The 27,644-nt window shown below is 44.6% G+C and overlaps 1 protein-coding gene across 5 annotated transcripts in view; it reads left to right on the plus strand.

Moving 5' to 3' along the window:
• The first annotated feature begins 7,223 nt into the window (after positions 1-7,223).
• als2b (alsin Rho guanine nucleotide exchange factor ALS2 b) overlaps positions 7,224-27,644 on the plus strand; it is a 52,877-nt gene continuing 32,456 nt past the window's right edge. The window contains exons 1-13 of one of the 5 annotated variants that reach the window (XM_078243283.1): positions 7,224-7,380; positions 7,524-7,611; positions 9,183-9,328; positions 10,600-11,570; positions 12,733-13,093; positions 21,643-21,817; positions 22,203-22,299; positions 22,912-22,989; positions 23,096-23,326; positions 24,216-24,387; positions 24,755-24,944; positions 25,065-25,130; positions 27,255-27,417. In XM_078243283.1, coding sequence (XP_078099409.1) covers positions 7,592-7,611; positions 9,183-9,328; positions 10,600-11,570; positions 12,733-13,093; positions 21,643-21,817; positions 22,203-22,299; positions 22,912-22,989; positions 23,096-23,326; positions 24,216-24,387; positions 24,755-24,944; positions 25,065-25,130; positions 27,255-27,417 — 2,670 coding nt within the window. In that variant the 5' untranslated portion in view covers positions 7,224-7,380; positions 7,524-7,591. The remainder of the gene's footprint in view (positions 7,381-7,523; positions 7,612-9,182; positions 9,329-10,599; positions 11,571-12,732; positions 13,094-21,642; positions 21,818-22,202; positions 22,300-22,911; positions 22,990-23,095; positions 23,327-24,215; positions 24,388-24,754; positions 24,945-25,064; positions 25,131-27,254; positions 27,418-27,644) is intronic. The other 4 variants (XM_078243285.1, XM_078243282.1, XM_078243286.1 and 1 more) reach the window with 4 other exon arrangements.

A 27,644-nucleotide genomic window follows, 5' to 3' on the forward strand; every position in this document is an offset into this window, starting at 1 on the left:
ACCTATCTGTATCCTCTCTCTGGGCAGCAATTACCTGAACTTTATTGTTCATAAAATTTCACAGGTTCAGACTGCGATCTACTGCACTTTGATTCAATTTTTACGTCGCACGGTACAGCAAAAATCATTAGAGATAATTGAACTTGGGAGGAAAAAAATCGACACAGGAGCCAAGTTTTTTGTGTGGCAGCAATCACTCATCTGAGTCATAATTTCATGCTTGAAATAAAAGCTCTCGAATTCCAAGTGTTCGACCTTCTGTGTCGGATGGGTTTTGATTTGTCTTGCACGTTAAAGGAACAGTGGTGGAGGCAGCATCAGAATCAGAAGGCTTTATTGATCCCCCTTCAGTTGCAGTTGCTCACAGTCAAATTCAAGGTAAACAAATAAGAGTTAAAAAAGAGCGAGCCAATAAGTGTATAAAGTAATCGTAGCGTTCAGTTTCTGTGTTCACTTTTTATAGGAGCAGCAATCTCTCCTCCCCCGCCCCCCCCTTCTGTCTGTTTTTCTGAACGCACAGCTTTGAACTCTCTGGCAAGCAATCTGGCATCGCCGGGCAAGCAATTTAGGATTAGCTAGTGCAAGAAACAGCGAGCCAAGAGCACAAACTGTCCAAATGTGTGTAATGCCAGGTTTTTGTGATTGTACTGGCTTTTTATAACTGACAAATTTATGTTTCCGGTGATGCTCTGGCAGTGGAGGAGCTGCACGTTGATTACTGAGATATAAAAAAAAAAAAAAAAGAGATAGGCTATGTTCACACTTGGCATCTTTCTGGAGCCGCAAAGCATCTGTTTTACGTTATAATTCTGTGGAGTAAACCATGTTTTCAAAAAAGTCCAAATCTTTTTTTCTGCAGCTCGGAGCGTCTTTTTGAAGTTGAAAAAAGTTCTATCGTTATATGATATAACCGGGTGCTCCGTGTACAGGGAACTCACTTTGTTTTTTTCTAACGTTAGCACCTCTCTCTCTCTCTCTGTTCTTCCTCTAGCTCGCTCCACCACTTTGTTTTACCTAACATTAGCACCGCTCCACATAGCGCTCTAGCTAGAGTTGTGATGGTTGGAAAAGTGGAAAGACGACCCAAAACGGGTTTTCGTAGTTTTATTTTGTTTTTGTCGACTTTGAATGAAGTGTGTTTTACGACGCTAAAATGACTGTTTATTTACATGGATGGTTTAGTGAACTCAATTTCGCGGATGTTTTTATGTTTAAAAAAAGGATCTTACTCTTTAACAGAAAGGCCGACCTCCTTAGAAATCCTTTCCATAATGTTGTCAGACACTTAGAATATTAATCTGAGCCCGTCAGTGCCATAACAAGCACTTATGTGAACGTAAATTGAAGATGCGCAATTGCCCCATTAACTTACATTGTAGCTTGTTTTGCTGACTGCCGACTGCAGCGATCTCGCTTAAGTCCTTATATAATACCATGTGTGTGTGCACAATAATTAACGTTTTTCTTCAATGACTTCAGGAGAAAAAGTTGTACTGCTTAGGTGAAGTTTAGAATAATATTGCAGAAATATGACGATAACCCTCATGTTGTCCTCTGGTCAAATTTGACCCATTTTCAAAGTTGTATGTCAAAAATATGGTTTTCTTTCAACCAAATTGCCCCAAAATAACACTGATGGTTCCATACCAAACCGGCTGTGATTATCCATCAGCATACGTTCTTCTGATCTTAACTATTGTTTTATGTTTATGTTTTTTTTTTTTATTATTTTTATTCAATAATTAGATTTACTTTCATATAAATGAGGTTTATTGACCATGAATTCATAATTCACTTTTTTCTTGCAACATCTGCTCCAACAATCAACAGATAACATAAAAAAATCTGTATGATCACCCAACAAACATCTGACACACCTGTCGTCACACACACGCACACACACACACAGACACACACACACACACTTACACACACAAACACACACACATGCACACACACACATGTACACACGCACACAGACACACACACGTACACACACACACACACACACATGTACACACACACACTCACATGTACACACACAACACTCACATGTATACACACACACACACACGCACACACATACACACAAATGTAATATTTATGATTGCATTCCCACAATGATACACAGATCACATGTTCGTGTGGGGAGGTAAATAAATGTGAAATAGTGGTAATTAGTTAGAATGAAGTTGGCTAAGAAGATGTAACCCAGAACTGGGTGATGATTTATACTTTATGCTTTATGAACAGGAAAAAACAGACGGAGGACAACACAAGGGAGTAGGAATATTATAAGAACATCAGCTATATTTACAGTGTTTTTTATGTTATTTATTTATTTATTTATTTATTTTTTAACAATAAAACCCATCATTCAAGCTGCGCAGGGAGCTCTCAACGTCTCACTCACCGGAGTGGATGCAGATCCAGCAGCAGTAATAGAGCGCTGAGGTCCGGGTCAAGTCTCTTCTCAGCTCCATTTGAATCACCAGAGACAGATTACAGTTTTATAAAAAAAAAAAATAAAAAATAAAAAATAACGAAGCTCAGGTTGTCTTAAAAGTGTTCCGCATTTGTTTCCCCCCCCCATCATTCATTTCCAAACCAGTCTGTCCTGACTCCTGTTCATCTTCAGACAGCGGGATGGATAAAACCTCCCAGTATAGCCTACATTACCACTAACTGTCATCAGCAGGCGATGACATCACAATAAGGGGGGGCTGGCTATTAAACTCCTCTGATATCCCTAAAGGGGGCGGGGCTCTATCTTTCACAGGGCAATAATTAGTCGGTGTGTTTACACGCACAGCAGTACTAGTTAAGTGCAGGGGCGATTTCCGGATTTTTTTTAAAGTGGGGTAGCACGGGGGGGGCGGCCCAGGGGGATTTTATCAGAATACAGCATAGAAAATCTGCTTGGAAATACAGGATAGGAAATATTGGATCGGCTAGAACACATATAAAAAACATCACATTCAGCATGGATTCCACTTGTTTTTATTTTCGACAAATTGTACATCCAAATACGAGACACGTTGTTTATGGGCATTAAAGGCAAACATTTGGATAGTTATCGTGGAAACACTAATTGGTCATGTGACAAGCGATGAGGCGCGATACACTTCCAACAGTGTTACTCGTCGCGCGGCTCGCCAAGCTTCAATTTGTGGCCCGCATGGCGGTCAATAACACGATATGATCATGCAATCGTCCATCATGCAAATTCATAAAAAAACATTCAAAACAAGCAGGGCTATAAACATAACCCTAAGGGCCCTATTTTAACGATGTGAGAGCACGGCGTGAAGCGCCTGGTGCAGGTGCGTTTAGGGCGTGTCCGAATCCACTTTTGCTAGTTTGACGGCAGGAAAAAAAAGGGTCCGTGCGCCGGGCGCATGGTTCAAAAGGGTTGTACTTAGTGTCTTCATTAGCGTGTTTTGGGTTCGTTGGGTGGAATTAGCAAGCTAACTTTGTTAGCAAACTAACGTTAACGTTAGCCAGCGGGTCGCAGCGGGGGCTGCTCGCAGTGGTGTAGTCTACGCAGGGGCGGAGCTAGACTCTCAGTACAGTGGGGGGGCGGAGCTTCATCGCGGGGCCCTGTGTTACCAAGTCATTTAAAAATTAAAACCGTAAAATATCTGACAAATGCATATCTTATAATGGGTCACTTGTTGAGAAAGCCCCCTTAATGCTTTATATTCCATTATATTTTTGATATATTTTGAATGTCTGTGTTTTCCTTCTCATAGGATAAATAAAGGTATTTCCACCATAAATTGGTGCATAGAAGTGTATCAGAATGCAGGAAACGGAATATTTGACGCTCAAAATAACCGTGGGGGAGGACACCCACACCCAGACGTCTGGGTGTCCTCTCCCACGGTTATTTTGAGCGTCAAATACTTCATTTCCTGCATACTGCCCAGGAGCCTAGGAGCATTTTACTAATGTGCTGTTAAAATAACAATGAAATGCTGCGTTATTGACTTTAGACCAGGTTTTTGTTGGTCAGTGGTGCCATCACTTCCCGCTGCCTCAAGATAGCAATACTCCCAGAATGCACCTGAACACACCTCCCTGTAAGACCAGCGCGCCCAGAATGCCCCTGAACACACCTCCCTGTAAGACCAGCACGCCCAGAATGCCCCTGAACACACCTCCCTGTAAGACCAGCACGCCCAGAATGCACCTGAACACACCTCCCTGTAAGACCAGCACGCCCAGAATGCCCCCTGAACACACCTCCCTGTAAGACCAGCACGCCCAGAATGCACCTGAACACACCTCCCTGTAAGACCAGCACGCCCAGAATGCCCCTGAACACACCTCCCTGTAAGACCAGCACGCCCAGAATGCACCTGAACACACCTCCCTGTAAGACCAGCACGCCCAGAATGCACCTGAACACACCTCCCTGTAAGACCAGCACGCCCAGAATGCCCCTGAACACACCTCCCTGTAAGACCAGCACGCCCAGAATGCCCCTGAACACACCTCCCTGTAAGACCAGCACGCCCAGAATGCCCCTGAACACACCTCCCTGTAAGACCAGCACGCCCAGAATGCACCTGAACACACCTCCCTGTAAGACCAGCACGCCCAGAATGCCCCTGAACACACCTCCCTGTAAGACCAGCACGCCCAGAATGCACCTGAACACACCTCCCTGTAAGACCAGCACGCCCAGAATGCACCTGAACACACCTCCCTGTAAGACCAGCACGCCCATGGGCCACAGATGGGCGCAGGTGCATATGCTATTTAAACGACGTGGGCGCTGGACGGGAAACTGACTATATATTTTTTTTTTTAACTACCTGATTGTAATTACCCCAAAAATAACACAGATGACTCCATACAACGCGCCTCGCAAGTACAACTAAAGATCGGATCTCTACTTCCATTGGATTTTGGGTGCTTTATTCCATTATTTTTTTAGCATTTGAAAAGAAAAACCGAAACGTTTCGAAAACCGTATCCTCGCTGAATGTTGACATATAAACTTTCTGGGATTATCCTTCCTTTAAGTAAATTCATAATTTCTGCTTTAGCTATTAGGTAGGCTATAATGTCCTATAAATGAGGTGTATTGACAATATAGCTCAAAAATAAGTGTAAAACGTGTTGTAATAAGTTTGTATAATAAGTGTCTCTCTGGATCATTATTTCAAGTGTGTCTGAAATGGGTTTTTTTCAATAAAGTTGTGGGGAAAAAACGCTATTAAAACAATTTACAATCACAACTTCATTTCTTTATACGTAGGCAGTTCCATTTTAAATCTAGGCTACTGTAGTGATGTGTTTATCTACGCTGCAGTCACTGTTCATAATGTTGTAGGCCCTACTTTATGCAGTATTGATGCTTTTCAATGTGCTCCGCGGCTTGCGCCACCAGGTGGTGCGTTTGAGTTAATCTCGCGAGTTTTGAAGCGGAAGGAGTGGAAGAAGAAGAAGTATGCAGAGAGGGGCGAAAACGGTGAGAGGTCCCACTCGGCTGCTGTTTTGGTCGGACTGCTGAATCATATATAGACACAGCATTGGTGCCTTTCTACTTCTACTGCGCTACATTTCAGAGAGAAATATAGTACTTTAGTTACTCCACTACATTCATCTGTTACAGCTTTAGTTACTAGTTACTTTAGTTACTCCACTACATTCATCTGTTACAGCTTTAGTTACTAGTTACTTTACACATTAAGATTCCTGCACACAAAACACATGTAGTTTATAAATCTGATGTTTGATTATAAATGAAACTGTGTGTGTGTGTGTGTGTGTGTGTGTGTGTGTGTGTGTGTGTGTGTACATGTGTGTGTGTGTGTACATGTGTGCACTGTGTACGTGTGTGTGTTTGTGTACGTGTGTGTGTTTGGGTGTGTACACGTGTGTGTGTGTGCGTGTGTATGTGTGTACATGTGTGCACTGTGTACGTGTGTGTGTGTGTATGTGTGTACATACTCTTTTCATGTTTTCACAAACATTACTCTTTCTACAACGAGGAGAGTTCTTTACTTTGAATACTTTAACTACATTTTCCCTGATGATACTTACAGAACTTTTACTTGAACTAACATTTTCAATGCAGGACTTTCACTCGTAACAGAGTATTTTTTTTACAGCGTGCTGTTAGTACTTTTACTGAAGTCTGACTACTTCTGCACTGCACCCATGACAAACGGCATGTTCAGCATCTTACTGATTAAAAAAAATACTGACATAAGCTAGTATTCTGGTGTGTGAAATTTTATTCCATGTTGCTTAGTTTTGGTAGTCTAGAAATCTGTATGTAGTGTAATCTGCAGCCAGGGTCGTCTAGCAACTCTCCGTTGGCTTGCGAGCTGGAAAAACCAAAATCGGGTCAGGCCAATCACATCGTGTATAGAGTCGGTGGGAGGGGCTTAACATAATGACGGCAGAGTTGCGACGGTTCCGCGGGAATTCCCTGCTACTTGAAAACAAAGTTTTGCCGACCCGATATGGCAAAAGTCTAATCCATCAACTAGCGTTGCTCTGGTAGGTTGTAGCGTTGTCCTATTGCGTGCAGAGGGAATTTGAAAGACAACCGTTTATCCCGCCCCTCGGATTGAGCCCAGCCAATGGGGAGTTCCCAGACCCAACATCTTTCTTTTATCATAGTTTCTTTCACATGAACATCCAAAAGCAGCGCAAAAGTCTTTACATAGTCAGATTCAGAACAGGACTTTATACAGGTATACAAAGGACACAAATAATAAACACAACATTGGCTTGTACCAAGCAACCAGAGCAGGCAACGAGCACTAGCCAATCAGAGGGAGAGTGGGGCGGGTCATGCCTTCCCCCGTGCCTTCGTCATCCTAGAATTTGTTTATTTTTTTTTACATAACATAATATATGATTCTACAACCTACTGTATTTAAGTACCTTTCTTCTTAAGTTTATTTATTTGATGTCAGTATGTAAGATTGTAATGCTCATTGAATGGAAATGACTAACCCTTATTTGTATATTTTTTTAAGTACGCCGAATTGTTCAAAAATTTTTCCCATCACACGATAACTGTGAAAATATGCAAATAACAATAATAAAAAAATAAGGTCACCATAATGAAATTAACCTGCACAAAAAGCTCCGTCCCAAGATGGCGGCGGCGTAGACGCCTCTCCCAAGCCGGAAGCGGTATCTACGTGTTTATGAGAGCGTACGCCGACTCGAGTGCTGAGTGAGCAGACGATCTTCGGCTCTAGCGTCGCCTCTGTGTCAACACTGAGAGAGATGACCAACGACAAACAGCCACAACCAACGACCAGCGGCGTTTAACGTTAGCCGCTAACGTTACACAACTTAACGGACGTGTGTTTTTTTTCTCGCCTGCCTGAGTGAACACGTCGAGTAGTGGTGTGTGAAGCCGGCTTGCCTTATCTTTTTATTGTAAAAAGACAGTGTCAATTTGTTTGCATTTGACAGCAACATACAAGCTAGCAGGACTGTTTCCCGGTGCTCAGCTAATGACGTACGTGTGTTGTGTTTTCCAGCAGCAGCAGCAGCAGCAGCAGCAGCAGCAGCAGCAGAGACTGACAGCCGAATGGAGACATAAAAACCCTTACTGATGGAAACCCGGAGGAAGAGGTGAGTCTGATCTAAAGTGAGTGAATCTAAAGTCCTATTAAAGAGGGGCTTATTATTCGGCTCAATTGTTGCTTTAACCCGGGCTGGACGTGATCACCATGTGACACCGCCTGCGGATGGAGTTCACTTTTGCTTTCACCCTGTTCTACGCAGACACTATCAGCTCCTGACTTCAACAGACGCTTTAAGAGTTCCTTCTTTCAATCGCATCAGACTTAAAAAAACAAACAAACTCTTTCATACAGCAGTCTGTCCTATTGTTAAACCAGCTACATTAAATCCAGTGCAGTAGTTATTTATTCAGGGTTACAAGTCTCCAAGACCTTGTCAGTGTGTGTGTGTTCATGTCATTTTCTGTTGTTATACAATATACATGTATGCTTTGTTTCCTTACTTGGGTTGTTATGTCATTTGTGGTAATGTTTCATGTATGTTTTTTTTGGTGTTCTTCATCTTATGTCTGTCTGTATGTATGTATGTCTTTGTCCACTTTTTTTTATATGAGCTACCCAGGGATGCAAAAAGCATTTCAGCCCTGGCTGACAATAAAGTCGTATCGTATAGTATAAAACATCTGTTGTTCGCATGTACTGTAATGCTACACAGGAGAGGGTTGTCTGCTTTTGTCAGTCCCCCCCCCCAATCATCATTCCCCATATCAGAACAATGACAAAAGAACGCTGAAAAAAAACATCGTCAAAGGTGACAAAAAGTTGGAAAAAGTGAGGGAAAAAATCCATCAGAAAAAGCGACAAAAAACGTGTAAAAAAATTGACAAAAACATCATTAAAAAAAATGCCAGAGAAGTGATGAAAAAAATCGACAAAAACATATTTTTTAAAACGCTGAAAAAAGTGACACATTTTTTTTTGGAAAAAGTAAGGATTAAGAAACATCAGAAAAAGTGACAAAAAATCAACAAATACATAATTTAAAAATATTGGAAAAAAAGTGACAAAAACATCTCTTTTTTTTTTTTTTTAACGCTGAAAAAAGTGTCCAAAAAAAATAATCGGGAAAAGTGCCAAAAAAAAACATCAAAAACATCGCCAAAGCGATTAAACCCCCACAACCAACCACAAGTAGACTTTATGTTTCACAATTACTGTTTTCCGTCAGGTCGTTTATAGATCTTGACGTTTCCGACCGCACTTGAAGGCAGCTTCATTTCACGGGAGGGAGAGAGAGAGAGAGAGAGAGAGAGAGAGAGAGAGCTTTGTTGTTGTTGTTTTACCTGGAAACGCTTCCAACACGCTTGCGTGTCGTGTGAAAAATAGGCGTCGGTCCTATTTCTAGCATGCACGCGTTTTCTGAGACGTGCGTGTCACGCATGCAGTGTGCACGCTCTAACCTGTTAACACGGAAGCCGAAATAAAAACGGACACGCCACGCAGCTGACACGCTCACGCCACGCAGCCAGTGTGCCTTACAGACTCCGTGTTGCAAACACAATCAGCCTGTTCACATCGGGCCAATGTCGGCCGATTGTGATTGCCTATATCCCTAATTTGTAAGGAAATGTATAATATTCGAGCCCTGCTCATTCTGTTTGTGAATGATCCGTCTCTCAGCTCTGGGGTTGATGATGGTGGAGAGCGAGGCCTGCTCCACACCTGGAAGGGCTACTCCTGCAGTGTCACCCCCGAAAGGCTGCTCCTCCCCGGGCCGGTCCTCCAGGTCGCCCTGGGCACACGGCATGGTGTTCTGCTGGTGGAAGGTAACTTCTTTTTTTTATATAGATATATGTTTGTGTCATTAACAGGATTTTTTCCAGAGTCAGAAATGGGCCTTTTTTGGGGGGGGGGGATCAAGTTGATCTTTTTCTACTGTTGTTTGCTACATTTCTGTTAAACCAAGTCAGAGAGGATTTAAAGTGCTATTTTTTCTTTCAGTTCTTATCATTTTCCCGCTGGGGATTTTCCTTTTTGGGGATGGCTAAAACCTTTCTTTGGGGGGGTGCCAAAAATTCTTCTATGCAGGAAAAAGCCTGCTTTATTCCAAACAGACTTTAGAGCAGTGGTTCTCAAACTTTTTTTTCAATACTGTACCCCATTTGAATTGTTTTTGAAAAACGGGACTGAAAAACATTTAAATGTTATGAAAAAAGGCAACAAAAACCTTTTAAAAAAAAACGTAAAAAACTTGGAGAAAGTCGGTAGAAAGAAGGAAGTAAGGCAAGAATAGGTGGATGATAGTATCAAAAACTTAGAAAACGTGGCCGGTTAGCTCAGTTGGTAGAGCGGGCGCACATAGTTAGAGGTTTGTTCCTCGACGCAGAAGGTCCAGGGTTCGAGTCCGACCTGTGACTGTTTCCTGCATGTCACCCCCTTCATATCTCAGCTTTCCTATCCATTAAAGGCAGAAATGGCCACAAATTAATCTTAAAAAAAGTGACAAAAACTTCGACAAACAAAAGACTTTAATAGAACATTTTGCACAGAACATAGAACATTTTTTGAACAGATGATGGATCACTATAAAAATGGAACTATATAAGAAGAATGTCCAAACAGCTGACATGTTGCAGGTTAAGTCAGGAGGTTCCCTACATGTGCGAGAATAGCGCGGACACCTGCGACACACGGCGGAAAAGTTGAGAGAAAGGAAAAAGAGACTGCGCGCTGTGGCGTGCGTGCGTGCCGGCCGCCGGTCATGGCCGAGCACGTGAAAACCGGCCAATTCCGGTCACCAGCCGGTCTATCGGTGCATCTCTAGAAAAAAACGCTCACGTACCCCCTGCAGTCCTCCAAAGTACCCCTCGGGGTACACGTACCCCCATTTGAGAACCACTGGTGTAGAGAGATGACAGGAAACGAGGGAGAGAACTGGGCATGTTGCCTCTCGTGGTCAGTGTCTTAACCCTTTAAAGAGTGTGTTACTGTTGAGTGGGGAGGAAACTATTTTCCCTCTAACTGGGAAAAACGAACATTTTGATTAGAAACAAACGTTCTCCTTTTGCTTATTGTGCCGTTGTCGCCTCCAATTCAGGCGGGCAGGTGTACAGTTTTGGGGAGTTGCCATGGAAGCAGAGTCAAGCGCCCGAGCCGGCCAAGCCCACCCTGGAGAGCGCGCTCAGCGGCCAGCGCGTGGTCGCCGTTGCGGCCGGGAGCTTCCACAGCGGCGCGGTGACGGAGGACGGCGGCGTCCACATGTGGGGCGACAACGGCTCTGGGCAGTGCGGCCTAACGGGCCTCAGCTCCGTCCCCAACCCGACTCCGGTCGCCCTGTTGGACTCTGGCGCCACCGCCAGCCCCCCGCAGACGGCCCCGGTGCTGGAGCTGGCCTGCGGGGAGCAGCACACCCTGGCGCTGTCGGCCCAGCGGGAGGTGTGGGCGTGGGGCAGCGGTGGCCAGCTGGGCCTCGGCGTCCACGCCTTTCCCGTCTGGAAGCCCCAGAAGGTCGAGCACTTGGCGGGCAGGCACGTGCTCCAGGTGGCGTGCGGGGCGTCCCACAGCCTGGCCCTGGTGCGCTGCCTGAGCCCGCAGGACGTCCACCGCCCCCTGGTGGACAAATGCAGACAGTGCAACCAGCTGCTGTTCACCATGACGGACAAAGAGGACCACGTCATCATCTCCGACGGCCACTACTGCCCGCTTGGTGCGGAGCCGGCCGAGGGCGGGCACGGGCCGGAAGCGCCCGGGCCGGAAGCGCCCGCTCCATCAACGCAAGCCCTCAAAACATCCCCGTCCGAGCCGGTCCTATCGTTCCACGCCGCCGCCTCAAACTCCCCGGCGTCCGCGGGAGGCGCCGAGCCCACTCAGGACTCAGAGAACGAGGCGTCGGCCGCGTCCGACGGAGCGCCGCCGGCCTCGCACTCGGACCCCTCGGCTCAGTCCAGAGGCGGAGGTGTTTCCGGGGTCAAGGGTTCACCCTATCCGGATGAGAAGGCCGTCAAAGACTATCTGAAGAGACTGTCGGAGAACATGCAGGCGGATCAGACAGCGAAGGCGACTCTGCTGGTGAGTTGGACTGTATGACAGTTATGAGATTAAGATTGAGGGCCCTATCTTGTACAGCGCAAAGCCCGACCCAAGTCTCTTTGCTAGTTTAAAACCGACCCAGTTGTCAGTTTCCCGTCCAGCGCCCGTGTCGTTTAAATAGCAAATGCACCTGCGCCCATGGGAAGTGTGTTCAGGTGCATTCTGGGCGTGTTGCTATCTTGAGGCAGCGGGAAGTGATCGTGCCATTGACCAACAAAAACCTGGTCTAAAGTCAATAACGCAGCATTTTCATTGTTATTTTAACAGAGCATTAGTAAAATGCGCCTAGGCTCGTGCACAGCACACACAGGGACGCACAGCAGCACACACACATGTAGAAGATTAAACATGAAAATATTACGGTGCAAATCCTCCATCATAACCGCAATGCTCCAAGGTCCAAACGCGCCTGGCTTTTAAAGGGAACGGGAGATGATCTCTGATTGGTTTATTGCATGTGACGCCCCAAAACACACCTCTGAATTAATGAAGACACTAAGTACAACCCTTTAGAACCATGCGCACGGACCCTTTTTTTCCCCGCCGTCAAACTAGCAAAAGTGGATTAGGACGCGCCCTAAACGCACCTGCGCCAGGTGTGAACATTAATGGGTCTCACGATGTGATTACGGTTATGCCGTCAACGATTTGTCAAAAATCAAAACGCAACATCAGTAGGCAAATAATCGACTATGGTCTGTCACTGCATCGATGCAGATTCGTCCAGGTCCGCATCCCAATGCATCGATGGAGTGATACATTTACAACACTCCTGGTTATTACACACATTACACAGAGGCCCCAAATACACACAACATGGACAGCATGGAAATGGAAAGGACCTGGAGCATCTGCTTTGATTTTTTATATGTATTTTTTTATCACGACATGAACCAAAAAAAAAATTACAGCCCAAAACAGGCTCTTTGTCAGCAGATGGAGACTTTTAATGAATGCAGCTGATAGTGTCCAAGTACCGAAAGCCAGCATTGAACGTCGGTTTCAAATTGCTTATTAACGTCATCTCTTGAATTTGATTTAAATAAAAGAAATTAGGCGACAAAAACAATACAGATTTTTAGGGAAAATAATCAATTTAAAAAAAAAAAAAATCGACTCTGCTTTATTTGCCTTCCTCCAGACGTCGGAAGGAAGGCTGACCACCTCCACCGCCACGCTCAACAGCTTAGTGGCGTCCTGCGCCTCCGCCGTGGGCGAGCGGGTCGCCTCCACCTACGAGGCCCTGTCCCTCAAAAAGATGATGAGCTTCTACCTGCCCTCGGGAGCGGCGAGGGCAGACGGGCCGGTGGCGGAGCTCGCAGGCGACAACAGTGCAGAGCGCGTCCGCCAAGAGGACTCCACACAGGCCAAGAAGAGCTCCAGCACGGGGGACATCCGCGAGGAGGAGGCCGAGGGTCTGCGGCGGCGCCTCTCGCTGCCAGGACTCCTCTCTCAGGGTAGATACGCTGTTCACCTCTTATCCTCCTCCTATACCCTGCTGCGTAAGTACTTCTTGCGCACGTGCAGGTTGGTGTGTGTGTGTGTGTGTGTGTGTGTTTGTGTTTGTCTTTGCTTCAGGCTTTCTCATCCAGCTGTGTGTCGCACCTTGTGCACTGTTGAATCTTTATAGTCTGTGTATGTCATCTCTTAGTCTCGCATTGCCAGGCCTTCTTCCACAGCGCTGCGGAGGAAGGTCTGGCTAGTCGTCCACACAGCACTCCTGGATGGAAAACGTGCTCTGGTTTATTGGCATTTCTTTAAACCAATCACAATCGTCTTGGGCGGCGGAGCCACGGTGCCGCTGCTAAATAGCTTGTCTTGGTGGAACATGTGTACGCTCAAAAGTAGTTTTAGTCGTACTAGAGAAAACTCAGATTGGACAGATAGTCTAGCTAGCTGTCTGGATTTACCCTGCAGAGATCGGAAAATTATTTATCTTTCGGGGCCAGATTTCAGTTCCAAAAGCATCTGACCGCGGAAGCGCAAGCTTATCTGTCCTCTCTGCATATTGACAGAGAGCGGCCCTCCAACACACACACACACACACACACACACACACACACACACACACACACACACGTGTGGTTACAGTTTTTCAAAACTTCACGCGGACAGCGTTTGCTGCGATATGATATTAATGGCGAGCCGAAAGCGGCCTCTGTGCTCTTGACGTTACACTTCCTCTGAGACTAGCAGGCACAACAGTGGTTTCTGTGCCCTGATGACTGACTGACAGGCTGAGGTTGTGAGGCAAGGCAACTTTACTTCTACAGCACCTTTTCAGCAAGTCAGTTCTCCATTTGTTAAATGTTGACAACAGGGCAGTCACCAAGTTTATTGTTAAAGGTTTGTGTCATTATGCCGTTTGCACTAAGAATTCTTTGTTGTTTACATTCATTTGCATTTTAGTTAGTTCAATATTAGCCGCCTGTACACAATGTCATTTGTTTGTTTACTTATTATTTATAATATGGTCATGTTGTGGCAAAAAGGTTTCTCTTTTTTTGTTAATTTTGGCCAAGTTCAGATTGATACCAATCCTGAGTATCTGACTGGCGCACCCCCTCCCCCCCAAAAGCACAACCAGTTTTATTAATGTTACTCTGAGTGAGCAGTGTTACCAGAATGTTTTTAATTTTGATAACTGTTTTGATTCACAATTAAAGGTCCCATGACACGGTGCTCTTTGGATGCTTTCATGTAGACCTTAGTGGTCCCCTAGTACTGTATCTGAAGTCTCTTTTATATAGACCTTAGTGGTCCCCTAGTACTGTATCTGAAGTCTCTTTTATAAAGGCCTTAGTGGTCCCCTAATACTGTATCTGAAGTCTCTTTTATATAGACCTTAGTGGTCCCCTAGTACTGTATCTGAAGTCTCTTTTATATAGACCTTAGTGGTCCCCTAATACTGTATCTGAAGTCTCTTTTATATAGACCTTAGTGGTCCCCTAGTACTGTATCTGAAGTCTCTTTTATAAAGGCCTTAGTGATCCCCTAATACTGTATCTGAAGTCTCTTTTATATAGACCTTAGTGGTCCCCTAATACTGTATCTGAAGTCTCTTTTATATAGACCTTAGTGGTCCCCTAATACTGTATCTGAAGTCTCTTTTATATAGACCTTAGTGGTCCCCTAATACTGTATCTGAAGTGTCTTTTATATAGACCTTAGTGGTCCCCTAATACTGTATCTGAAGTGTCTTTTATATAGGCCTTAGTGGTCCCCTAATACTGTATCTGAAGTCTCTTTTATATAGGCCTTAGTGGTCCCCTAATACTGTATCTGAAGTCTCTTTTATATAGACCTTAGTGGTCCCCTAATACTGTATCTGAAGTCTCTTTATATAGACCTTAGTGGTCCCCTAATACTGTATCTGAAGTCTCTTTTATATAGACCTTAGTGGTCCCCTAATACTGTATCTGAAGTCTCTTTTTATATAGACCTTAGTGGTCCCCTAATACTGTATCTGAAGTCTCTTTTATATAGGCCTTAGTGGTCCCCTAATACTGTATCTGAAGTCTCTTTTATATAGGCCTTAGTGGTCCCCTAATACTGTATCTGAAGTCTCTTTCCCAAAATTCAGCCTTGGTGCCGAATTACAGCCACTAGAGCCAGTCCCACAATGAGCTTTCCTTAGGATGTGCCATTTCTGTGTCTGTAGCTATTGAGGTGGAGGGTGGGGGTGTGGCCTTGACCAACTGCCACTTTGCTCTTTTGAAAGCCATGATGTCTCTCTCTGTCTCATGGGGGGTCCAAATTCTCTGTGTGGGCAAAGCAGAGAAAGGGGAGGTAACCTTTCCCCTTATGACGTCATAAAGGGAAGATTCCAGATCGGCCCATCTGAGCTTTCATTTCCTCAAAGGCAGAGCAGGCTACCCAGGGCTCGGTTTACACCTATCACCATTTATAGCCACTGGGGGGCCATAGGCAGGCTGGGGGAACGCATATTAATGATAAAAAACCTCAAAGTCAAATTGTCATGCCATGGGACCTTTTAAGGTGGAAAATAAAAGTGTGTGATTAATGTGTTTTTGTTGACGTTGAAATGGATTTTAAAACAACGTTTTGGAAAGGATTTCTAAAAGGAGGTGGACCTTTCTGTTAAAGAGTAAGATCCTTTTTTTTTTTTTTTTTAAACATCTAAAACATCCACAAAATTGCGTTCGCTAACCGTATACCGTCCCAACCCTAACGATGAATCTGACTCTGGCACACAACGGCCATAATGAAAAAAAACAGCAGATTGTGACCCCAGGGCTCAATGTTTGTGTCCTCCTTTGTGCGTGTGATTGCCACTCCGTTTGTGGCTCCAGTTTGAGCGAGGCCAGCCTGTCTGAATGGTCGCCTTTGTGTGATTAAAACACTGAGGAATGCAGATTTGACATTTAGCCTCCAATTTGGCAGGGATTTTCAGTGATCAAGGAAAACACTGGACTGGAGGATTAAGCAGATTTTGCGTAGCAGAAGGAAGGTGTTGGGTGTGATTAAGAGAGAGTGAAGGGAGTTTCGTGCAACGGTGCATAATGGGATAGCTTCTGTGTGACCCCCCACGCCCCCAAACAGACAAACTCTCCTCCCATGATTTCCTCGCGTCACTCCCGTGCCTCCTTGACCTTACACCAAACGAAGGAGAGGACGGGAGCCCCCTCCGACTCTAGACTTTCAGGATTATATTCAGATATTGGACCAGGATCAGTCAGCGTGAGTTATCTATTAGAGCGTCACACACACGCCCCCTCATTTCTAGTGTCAGCACTTATCAGCTAACCACCCCAAAGACCTCTCCTAAAACCATCCAGTTTCTCTTTCCCAAACCTTTGACTCTCCTTTCTTTATCTCTGTCCTTTAGGGCACCAGATGGCTCCCTTTTGGGGGCCATAAAGATATGTGTGTGTGTGTGTGTGTGTGTGTGTGCGTGTGCGTGTGCATGTTTTGTGTTTATTTCACGCACACTGAAGGGCGGAAATTAGCTGTTGTGCCGGTCCTTTTAGTTTCCAGCCAAGGGAAAGTGAATCTATTAGTAAAAGAGTCACTAAAAGGTTTTCAGTGGTGATCAGTGGTTTTCAATCTGTATTTTTCAGACATATATGTCTTCAAGAAGCAGAAACAAATTCAACCCTATCCTGCAATGGTGTAATCCTCCATCAGTGTTTTGTCCTATCTGCTGCCTGCACTTCCCTTCAACCATTGTTTGTCTGCTGTACGGCAGCATGTGTTTGACATGACCTTGGCTGACTGTTGTTTCTGTTTTGATAGCACACATTGATTTCTTCTGCTGGACTTTGCACCTGAGATCCATTCAGGGTTAAAGGTGCTGTAGGTAGGATTGCGAAGATCCAGGAATTAGCCAAAAACATTGAACATTGAACATTGACAACTTCTCCTCCCCCCTTTCCGCTAAAGCCCAAAACGGTCTCCTAATCCCCTCCCACCACAAGGGAGAATGAATATGTGTGCAGTTAGACACCCCCCCTGGCCCTGATTGGTGCATCTGAACAGGGAGTGGTGGATTTTCACAAATCCCACTACAGGTTGTAGGTGGCGCCAGAGGAGCCGGATTTTTTTTTTTTTAAATGACCTGCTTCATGTAGTTCTACTGGAACATAGGGTCAGTTTCAGCAAATATGACAGAAAGGTAGTTTTATAAGTCTTACCTACTGCACTTTTTTAAGATACTTCCACTTATCACTTTGGCTCAGGGTTGCTTATGTGACTTTGATACCGGTTTGCTAAATGATACTTTTTCGATGGCAATTTTTCAATGTTTTTGTCGCCTTTTTCAACGTTTCTTTAACACTGGGTTGCCTATTTCAGTTTTTTTTCAAAGTATTTGGCAACTTTTCTAACATTTGTCGCCTTTTGGCGTATTTGTGTTATTTTTCCGAGTTTTTTTGTAGGCAACTTTTCAGTATTTTTGTCGCTTTTCGTAAATACATGCATACATGTCCAACAAAGTTGCACCCTTGTCAATACTCAATACCTTAGGGCCAGTTCTGTTGGTGCCTAAAAAGTGTTGAATTCGGCACCCTGCCCTATTTGTTTGTAGTAACAGCCGATGTCACTGAACCTGGAGCCAATTAAATATCTTGCAGTAGAAGGGAATACAAGAAAGACATTTAGGACCGGTGTTGGGGTAGTCACTCAAAAAGAGTACTTGTAATTACTTGTTTGTTAAAACAAGTAATCTATAGTAAAGAGGATTGTTGTCCTCGGATCAAATTTGACCCATTTACAAAAAACTTTCTGTCAGAACTATGACAAAAGAATGTTGGAAAAAGCTACAAAATGCAGAAAAAAACCATAAAAAAAAAAAAAAAAAAAAAAACTGATAAAAGTGAACAAAAAAATTGGAAAAGGTGACAAAAAAACATCAAAAACTTCACCAAAGGTGACAAAGAAATTGGAAAAAATACATTGAAAAAAGCAACAAAAACTTGTTAGAAAAATGACAAAAACATAATAAAAAAAAACGCCAAAAAAGTGACAAAAACTTTGGAATAAAATCGACAGAAACGTGTAGAAAAAGGCCAACAAAATGTTGAAATTTCGACCCAGAAAAACATGAAAAAAATGAATGCCTTACTTTACTATATTACTCACTGCTGAAAGTAACACTACTAGTAGTTACATTACGTTTGGATTACTCCGTAACATCACCTGAGATGCACCATAACTTCCTTGCCAAATAACAATATAAAGTTAAACCTCACATATGCCCAGATCAACACAAGCCCTTATTAGATTAGATTCAGCTTTATTGTCATTGTGCAGAGTACAAGTACAAAGACAACGAAATGCAGTTTGCGTCCAACCAGAAGTGCCAAAAAAGCAGAAAGGTGCAATGTGATATACAAAGTATAGATAGGTGGTGCATAGGCAGGACAAGAAATATACTGCAGTGTTAGAAGAGCACAATAAATATGGCTATGTAATATGAACAGAGTATGAACAACATGTACAGATATGTGCAATGTAGTAGCAGTGACATTATACTAGTAGTAAGAATAATATACATATACAGTGGGGAGAACAAGTATTTGATATACTGCCGATTTTGCAGGTTTTCCCACTTACAAAGCATGTAGAAGTCTGTAATTTGTGTCATAGGTACACTTCAACTTTGAGAGACGGAATCTAAAACAAAAATCCAGAAAATCACATTGTATGATTTTTAAATAATTAATTAGCATTTTATTGCATGACATAAGTATTTGATCACCTACCAACCAGTAAGAATTCCGGCTCTCACAGACCTGTTTTTCCTGTTCCTGTTCTCCACTCATTACCTGTATTAACTGCACCTGTTTGAACTCGTTACCTGTATAAAAGACACCAGTCCACACACTCAATCAAACAGACTCCAACCTCTCCACAATGGCCAAGACCAGAGAGCTGTGTAAGGACATCAGGGATACAATTGTAGACCTGCACAAGGCTGGGATGGGCTACAGGACAATAGGCAAGTAGCTTGGTGAGAAGGCAACAACTGTTGGCGCAATTATTAGAAAATGGAAGAAGTTCAAGATGACGGTCAATCTCCCTCGGTCTGGGGCTCCATGCAAGATCTCACCTCGTGGGGCATCAATGATCATGAGGAAGGTGAGGGATCAGCCCAGAACTACACGGCAGGACCTGGTCAGTGACCTGAAGAGAGCTGGGACCACAGTCTCAAAGAAAACCATTAGTAACCCACTACGTCGTCAAGCGGCCGAAAATGGGTTTCCTCAGGAGGGTAGCTTAGAGATAGGGTGAGAAGCTCAGTTATCCGTGAGGAGCTCGGAGTAGAGCCGCTGCTCCTTTGCGTCGAAAGGAGCCAGTTGAGGTGGTTCGGGCATCTGGTAAGGATGCCCCTGGGCGCCTCCCTAGGGAGGTGTTCCAGGCACGTCCAGCTGGGAGGAGGCCTCGGGGGAGACCCAGGACTAGGTGGAGGGATTATATCTCTAACCTGGCCTGGGAATGCCTCGGGATCCCCCAGTCGGAGCTGGTTAATGTGGCCCGGGAAAGGGAAGTTTGGGGTCCCCTGCTGGAGCTGCTACCCCCGCGACCCGACCCCGGATAAGCGGATTAAGATGGATGGATGGATGGATGGATGGATGGATACGTCGTCATGGATTAAAATCCTGCAGCGCACGCAAGGTCCCCCTGCTCAAGCCAGCGCATGTCCAGGCCCGTCTGAAGTTTGCCAATGACCATCTGGATGGTCCAGAGGAGGAATGGGAGAAGGTCATGTGGTCTGATGAGACAAAAATAGAGCTTTTTGGTCTAAACTCCACTCGCTGTGTTTGGAGGAAGAAGAAGGATGAGTACAACCCCAAGAACACCATCCCAACCGTGAAGCATGGAGGTGGAAACATCATTCTTTGGGGATGCTTTTCTGCAAAGGGGACAGGACGACTGCACCGTATTGAGGGGAGGATGGATGGGGCCATGTATCGCGAGATCTTGGCCAACAACCTCCTTCCCTCAGTAAGAGCATTGAAGATGGGTTGTGGCTAGGTCTTCCAGCATGACAACGACCCGAAACACACAGCCAGGGCAACTCAGGAGTGGCTCCGTAAGAAGCATCTCAAGGTCCTGGAGTCTCCAGACCTGAACCAAACCTGGTCAAGAACTACAGGAAACGTATGATCTCTGTAATTGCAAACAAAGGTTTTTGTACTAAATATTAAGTTCTGCCTTTCTGATGTATCAAATACTTATGTCATGCAATAAAATGCAAATTAATTACCTAAAAATCATACAATGTGATTTTCTGGATTTTTGTTTTAGATTCCGTCTCTCACAGTTGAAGAGTACCTATGATAAATTACAGACCTCTACATGCTTTGTAAGTGGGAAAACCTGCAAAATCCTCCCCACTGTAGATACATGCAGGGTATTAACAGAATATATAATAAGAGAAACAGAATTAATATGGATATACTGAATGACATATATATCTATATAGACATATGTACAACTATGTGCAGTGTGGTAACATTATAGTAGTAAGAATAAGTGTGTGTGCAGGATGAATAGTATGAAGAGCAGTAGAATATGGCTATGTATAGGTGTAATTACAGTATGTACATGGGGGGCGCTTAGTAGGTTAAATTGTCACCGGGACGCAGAGCAAGAGTTCAGTAGGGTGACAGCCGCAGGAAAGAAGCGTCCTCTGTGCTCTTTCACACCACAACGCTGACAACAAAGTTGTGTACGTCAGCACATTTGTCAAGATGTGCTGGCGGCCGTTGTTTCGTCTACTCGGACGAGTGTTACGGTGTTACGCAAACATGAAAACGGACGTTTGATTTGTTATTCTCTCCTCCCGTTACACGGCTAGTTAAAGAACCGGTAACGCAAGTAAGGCGATCGTTATTTGATGAGCAACTGTAGGGCTGGGCAGTGTATCGATAGTATATCACTATCGCTATATGAGGCTAGATATCGTCTTACATTTTTGCATATCGTAATATGACACAAGTGTTGTCTTTTCCTGTTTTTAAAGGCTGCATTACAGTAAAGTGATGTCATTTTCTGAACTTTCCAGGCTGTTCCAGCTGTTCTACTATACCAAACAAAATTATAAAGGCAACGCTTTTCTTTTTGCCCCCATTTTTCATGAGCTGCACTCAAAGATCTAAGACTTTTTCTATGTACACAAAAGGCTTATTTCTCTCAAATATTGTTCACAAATCTGTCTAAATCTGTGTCAGATTTTGTTCAGTGTATTTGCATTTCCACTTAGTCATTATATCCCCATTACTGATGATTATTTATCAAAAATCTCACTGTGTAAATATTTTGTGAAAGCACCAATAGTCAACCCTACAGTATTGTCGCAATATCGATATCGATGTATTTGGTCCAAAAGAAATCTTGATATCTGATTTTCTCCATATCGCCCAGCTCTAAGTAACTGTGCTGTGATTACTGAGTTATCAACAGTAATGCGTTACGTTGCTGCGTTACGGACAAATGTAATCTGATTACAGTAATGCGTTACCCCCCCCCCAACACTGTTCAGGACACTGTTTTTTTTGTTTTGTTTTTTTTGTCCGTGCACCCACAGTGTCCCCGCGGCTGCTGAGGAAAGCCGGTCGTCCGAGGATGCGTGCGGTCGCCCTCACCCCATTGGGAGGGGCGGTCCCCGGGACCCAGGAGGTGTTTCCCACCCTGCAGACGGAGGTGTGGAGCTGGGGCCACGGCGAGCACGGACAGCTGGGACATGGAGACGGTCTGGCCAGGTTGGAGACCCTTGTTACTGCGTCACACACAGAGGTGGAAAGAGTACACATACATTTACACAGCCAAACTAAAACGAAAACCAATTCAGTGCAATGATAATATCGATATGTTGTTCTTCTATAATGAAATGCAGTTCTATATAGCGCACTGAAAACTATTCTGTTGTTCTAGTAAATTTCATGGCGGGCCGCCACTACAAAATCAACATAGAGGAAACACTGCCATAAACATTATATTGTTTTAATGCCTACGGATTGTGTAGGAGGAAAAATGTTGTACTTGCCCTTTAGGAGGGAAGCACAATGGACGTGTTCCTGGCAGTTCGTTCTGAGGGTGCCACATACACACACGTTGCTGACAGTACTGTAACGCGTCTGTTTGCAGATTACAGCCGCTGTGCATCAAGAGTCTGAACAATAAGGAGGTGGTGCGGGTGGCAGCCGGTGCTCATCATTCCCTCGCTCTGACTGCTCAGTCTCAGGTGAGTCAGCTGCTTTTTTTACCTGGCACCTTAAAGGGTAACTTCTATTTGTTTGGGTTTTTTTCAACCTGGACCCTATTTTCCTATGTTTATGTGTCTAAGTGACTGATAGGAACAACAGTCTTTGCAACTGGTTCATAGTTTTGTTTTGTTTCTGTCGACTTTGAATGAAGTGTATTCTACGATGCTAAAATGACTGTTTATTTACATAGAGTCTGGTGGCTTTAGCGAACACAATTTTGCGGATGTTATTATGTTTAAAAAAAGGATCTTACTCTTTAATAGAAAGGTCGCCCTCCTTAGAAATCCTTTCCATAATGTTGTCAGACACTTAGAATGTTAATCTGAGCCTGTCAGCGGCAAAACAAGAACTTTTGTGGACGTGAATTGAAGATGCGCAATTGCCCTATTAACTTACATTGTAGCTTGTTTCACTGACTGCAGACAGCAGCGATCTCGCTTAATACTGGACCAACGTCAAAGATTGTTGTTCCCATCAGTCAAAAACAACGAATTTACCCTTTTACATTAGACAAGACCCCTGCAGAAAAAAAACAGTTGTTGTCAATCTGGTCTTTTCTATCCATGTGTATATTTGGCCAAATCTTCCAGGTGTTTTCATGGGGAAGTAACAGCTGTGGTCAGCTTGGACACACAGAGTCACCCAGCACTGTCCCCCGCCTCGCAAAGGTGAGGAAACCACTTCCTACACACACACACACACACACACACACACACACACACACAGATACAGAAAGCCTTTAAGGTTCATGTTCCTCTCTGCATCCACTCCCAGCTGTCAGAGGGGATCCGGGTCTGGGACATAAGCGCTGGAGATAGACACACCCTCCTGCTCGCAGACGGAGACTGCTTCCTTCCGATCATTTACTACAGCGGACAGCAGGTGAAAGAGGGGGCGGATGAGAGCCACGCCAAGGGGCCGGGTCAACAGGAAGAAGGGACGGAAGAGGAGGAGCGAGTAGGGGGCTACACCCAGCAGCCTGTACTGCTGCCCTTCTGCATGGACGTAAGCACAAAGTCCTTTTTTTTCTTTTTCTTACTCTTTCTCCAAGTGCTCATTTTATTTGTTGTTTCAACATATACAAAAAAAATCTACACAAAACAGTATTGTCAAAGTATAACATTGCTGGCAGGTATTATGTCAATTCAACATCACACATTAAGTATGGTCTTAGACGTTATGGGCCTTATCTTCACCCGACGCAAGTCTCTTTGCTAGTTTAAGACCGACCCAGTCGTCAGTTTCCCGTCCAGCGCCCGCGTCGTTTAAACAGCAAATGCACCTGAGCCCATCTTTGCACCCATGGGCGTGCTGGTCTTACAGGGAGGTGTGTTCAGGTGCATTCTGGGCGTATTGCTATCTTGAGGCAGCGGGAAGTGATCGCGGCATTGACCAACATCTAAACAATCTAAAGTCAATAACGCAGCATTTCATTGTTATTTTAACAGCACATTAGTAAAATGCTCCTAGGCTCGGGCACAGTACGTGCACACTATGCTTGTTACACACACACAGTGAAACGCAGCAGCACACACACATGCAAAAGATTACAAATAAAAATATTACGGTGCAAATCCTCCATCATAATAGCAATGCTCCAAGGTCCAAACGCACCTGGCTTTTAAAGGGAACAGGAGATGATCTCTGATTGGTTTATTGCATGTTACGCCCAAAACACACCTCTGAATTAATGAAGAAACTAAGTACAACCCTTTTTTTGTACCATGCGCCCGGCGCACGGACCCTTTTTTTTTCTGCCGTCAAACTAGCGAAAGTGGATTTGGACACGCCCTAAACGCACCTGCGCCAGGCGCTTCACGCCGTGCGCTCAGATCGTTAAAATAGAGCCCTGTGTGTGTTTTCTTGAATCACGTTGTCTCCCGTTGTCTTCCAGCTCGGTTACGTGAGCAACGTGGTTGCGGGCGGCCAGCGGTGCGTGGCGCTCTCGGACAGGAACGTGATGGGCTTCATCGCCAGCCTCCACGAGCTGGCCTCAGCCGAGAGGAAGTTCTACTGCAAGCTGTGTACCATCAAGACACAGATTATACGCCCCCTGCTGGAGCTGGGTAAGTTTTAACTTCTCCGAGTCCGAATTCTTTTTACATTTTATCTTTAGGGGCCGAGCTGCGAAGTCCAGTTCCAGTTTAGGAAAGTCTCGTTATTGAGTCAAAATTACAGGCATCTACTGTATATGCAATTAGCATTTCAATTCCATCCACCCGGATTGACTTCATAAAATAAATTACAGACCTTACTAGACAAAGTACGCAAATTCTCAGTTTTTCTTATGATTAACACATTTCTGACCGTCTTAGCCAGTCGAAGTTAGAAGGGTCATCGTTGGCCAATAGCTCACTGAGATCAGCACTTTACACATTTGTTTTGCTTTGGCTGAATTTTTTTGGTGTGTTTGTGTGCCGTCCCCTTTTCCAGAGTCTCTGAGTTCGGCCCTCAGCCCGGCGGCCATCGGGCTCCTGCAGACTCTCGCCGGCCGATTCAGCCTCTTGTGTCACCTAACCGGGCAGCACGCCGCCAGCCTCACCGCAAACCTGCGCCGCGTCCGTGACGTCAAAAGCCTGCTCATCCTAGACCACGCCGGCATCTTCCTCGACTCCTACCACGAGTACGTGGTCGCCCATCGCCATCATTGGAGTATTTGTCGGTCTCAAAACAATACGTTGAATCGATTAAAAACGGATTTCTGCCACTTTATGCACTTCCACGTCTCTCTCTCTCTCCAAAGGTACTGCACCGCTGTGGGCAACTTCCAGGTGATGGGAGGTTTCCAGACCCTGACGAAACCCTCACTGTGAGCACACACACACACATACACACACACACACACACAAACACACACACACACACACACCAGAGATGGGGACTCGAGTTTGAGACTCAGACTTGAGTCGCATTTTATGCCTACCATACACTAAAAGACTCTGAACAGACTTTAGAAAGACTAAAGTCTGACACCATCTCACATCTAAAGACAATCTGTCATGATGTCAGTTTTGAGTTTTTAGTCTCAGACTATAAGATGTTACTACCCAGGACTTAAAACGTACGGTAACATCAAACACGTTCGGTTTTGTCAGAACATCAAGACAGGAAAAAGACTGACTTAAGACAGCTGGGGACTGAGTTTTATGACCATCTTACACCAAAGAATTGAGACGACGGGAGTGCGCCCCAACTCTAGCAAGACTTTTGGGGATTTCATTCCGATATTGGAAATTCGGTAAGGTAAGGTCGGCGTAAGTTGCACACACACACTGACTTCCGACTTGCCTTGAGACTTGTCCTCAAAAGACTTCAGACTCGACTCGGACTCGAGACTCGTGAGCAATCTTTATTTTTAATGAAACGTCCGATAAGCTGACCGTAACCTATAACCTACCTACCTACGTAACACGCAATATGTAACATATCTGCTGCGTGCGACCACACACGAGAGAGGACAACAAACATGTTGACCGCACCGGCAGCTGCTGTGCTTTCATCTGAAGCTTTGGCTGTAAAAAGTTCAGACAACAACAAGGCCCAAATGCAACATATGTGGACTCAGAGACTTGAGACTTGACTTGGACTATAACTCAGAGACTTGAGACTTGACTTGGACTATAACTCAGAGACTTGAGACTTGACTTGGACTCTAGCTCAGAGACTTGAGACTTAGCTTGGACTATAACTCAGAGACTTGAGACTTGACTTGGACTATAACTCAGAGGCTTGAGACTTGACTTGGACTCTAGCTCAGAGGCTTGAGACTTGGACTCTATCTCAGAGACTTATAACTTGACCTGGACTCTAGCTCAGGGACTTGAGACTTTTGTAAGCTATTTCAGTGAGTCAGCATGCACCATACCAGGGCCTCTCCTGAGTGGAATGCAGCCATCGTTAATGGTTTTGAATACACCTGTGCTTTTCCTACTATGACATGTCAACATGTCTGCTGTGAAAAAGGTCTATGATTTGAGACTTGACTTGGACTCTAGATCAGGGCCTTGAGACTTAGCTTGGACTATAACTCAGAGACTTGACTTGGACTCTAGCACAGAGACTTGAGACTTGACCAGGACTCTAGCTCACAGACTTGAGACCTGGACTCTAGCTCAGATACTTGAGACTTGGACTCTAGCGCAGAGACTTGTAATTTGACTTGGACTCTATCTCAGAGACTTGAGACTTGGACACTATCTCAGAGACTTGTAACTTGACCAGGACTCTAGCTCACAGACTTGAGACCTGGACTCTAGCTCAGATACTTGAGACTTGGACTCTAACTCAGATACTTGAGACTTGGACTCTAACTCAGATACTTGAGACTTGACTTGGACTCTAGCTCAATGATTTGAGACTTGACTTGGACTCTAGCTCAGAGACTTGAGACTTAGCTTGGACTATAACTCAGAGACATGAGACTTGACTTGGACTCTAGCTCAGAGACTTGAGACTTGGACTCTAGCTCAGAGACTTGAGACTTGGACTCTAGCTCAGAGACTTGAGACTTGACTTGGACTCTAGCTCAGAGACTTGAGACTTAGCTTGGACTATAACTCAGAGACATGAGACTTGACTTGGACTCTAGCTCAATGATTTGAGACTTGGACTCTAGCTCAGAGACTTGAGACTTGACTTGGACTCTAGCTCAGAGACTTGAGACTTGGACTCTAGCTCAGAGACTTGAGACTTGGACTCTAGCTCAGAGACTTGAGACTTGACTTGGACTCTAGCTCAGAGACACACACACCCACACACAAACACACACACACACACTTTCATCCTAAAAACAGTGCTTTGATAAGGTGCTGTGACACAATATTACAGTGATGTTGCAAACAGCCAAAAACCCAAACGATGGGTGGGACACATAAGATTTCACATGACTAAATGCTGGAGAACAAAACTAACTAGTGCTGATTTGTCTTCGAAGAGATTTCTTTGGGAAGAGTCCCGAGCTGCTGAAAAGACTGTCAGAGTGCAGCGAGGAGAACCCCAGCATGGCCGACCTCCTGGTGGCGCTCTTCTTCCTCCCAACGCGCCACCTTCACGAATACGGCCGGCTGCTGCTCAAACTGGCCACCTGCTTTGAAGTGGTGGGTGAAACACACACTACGGCAATGGGAACTTTGTAGTTGATTAAGTATTTTATCTTGAGTGTTGTGATTCTTTTTCTTAATGTACCAGTTGAGTAGTGCCTCCCTTTTTTCCATACCAAAATTTATAACGCAACTGGGGACTAGTAAAATAAAGTTTTTTTTTTAATAATTTTGTTTTTTTTTCTTCACTTATTCGGTCAGGCAAGTGAAAAAAAGTCTACTTG

Source organism: Sander vitreus, chromosome 24 (genome assembly GCF_031162955.1).
Source record: "Sander vitreus isolate 19-12246 chromosome 24, sanVit1, whole genome shotgun sequence".
In the NCBI taxonomy this organism is placed as follows: Eukaryota; Metazoa; Chordata; class Actinopteri; order Perciformes; family Percidae; genus Sander; species Sander vitreus.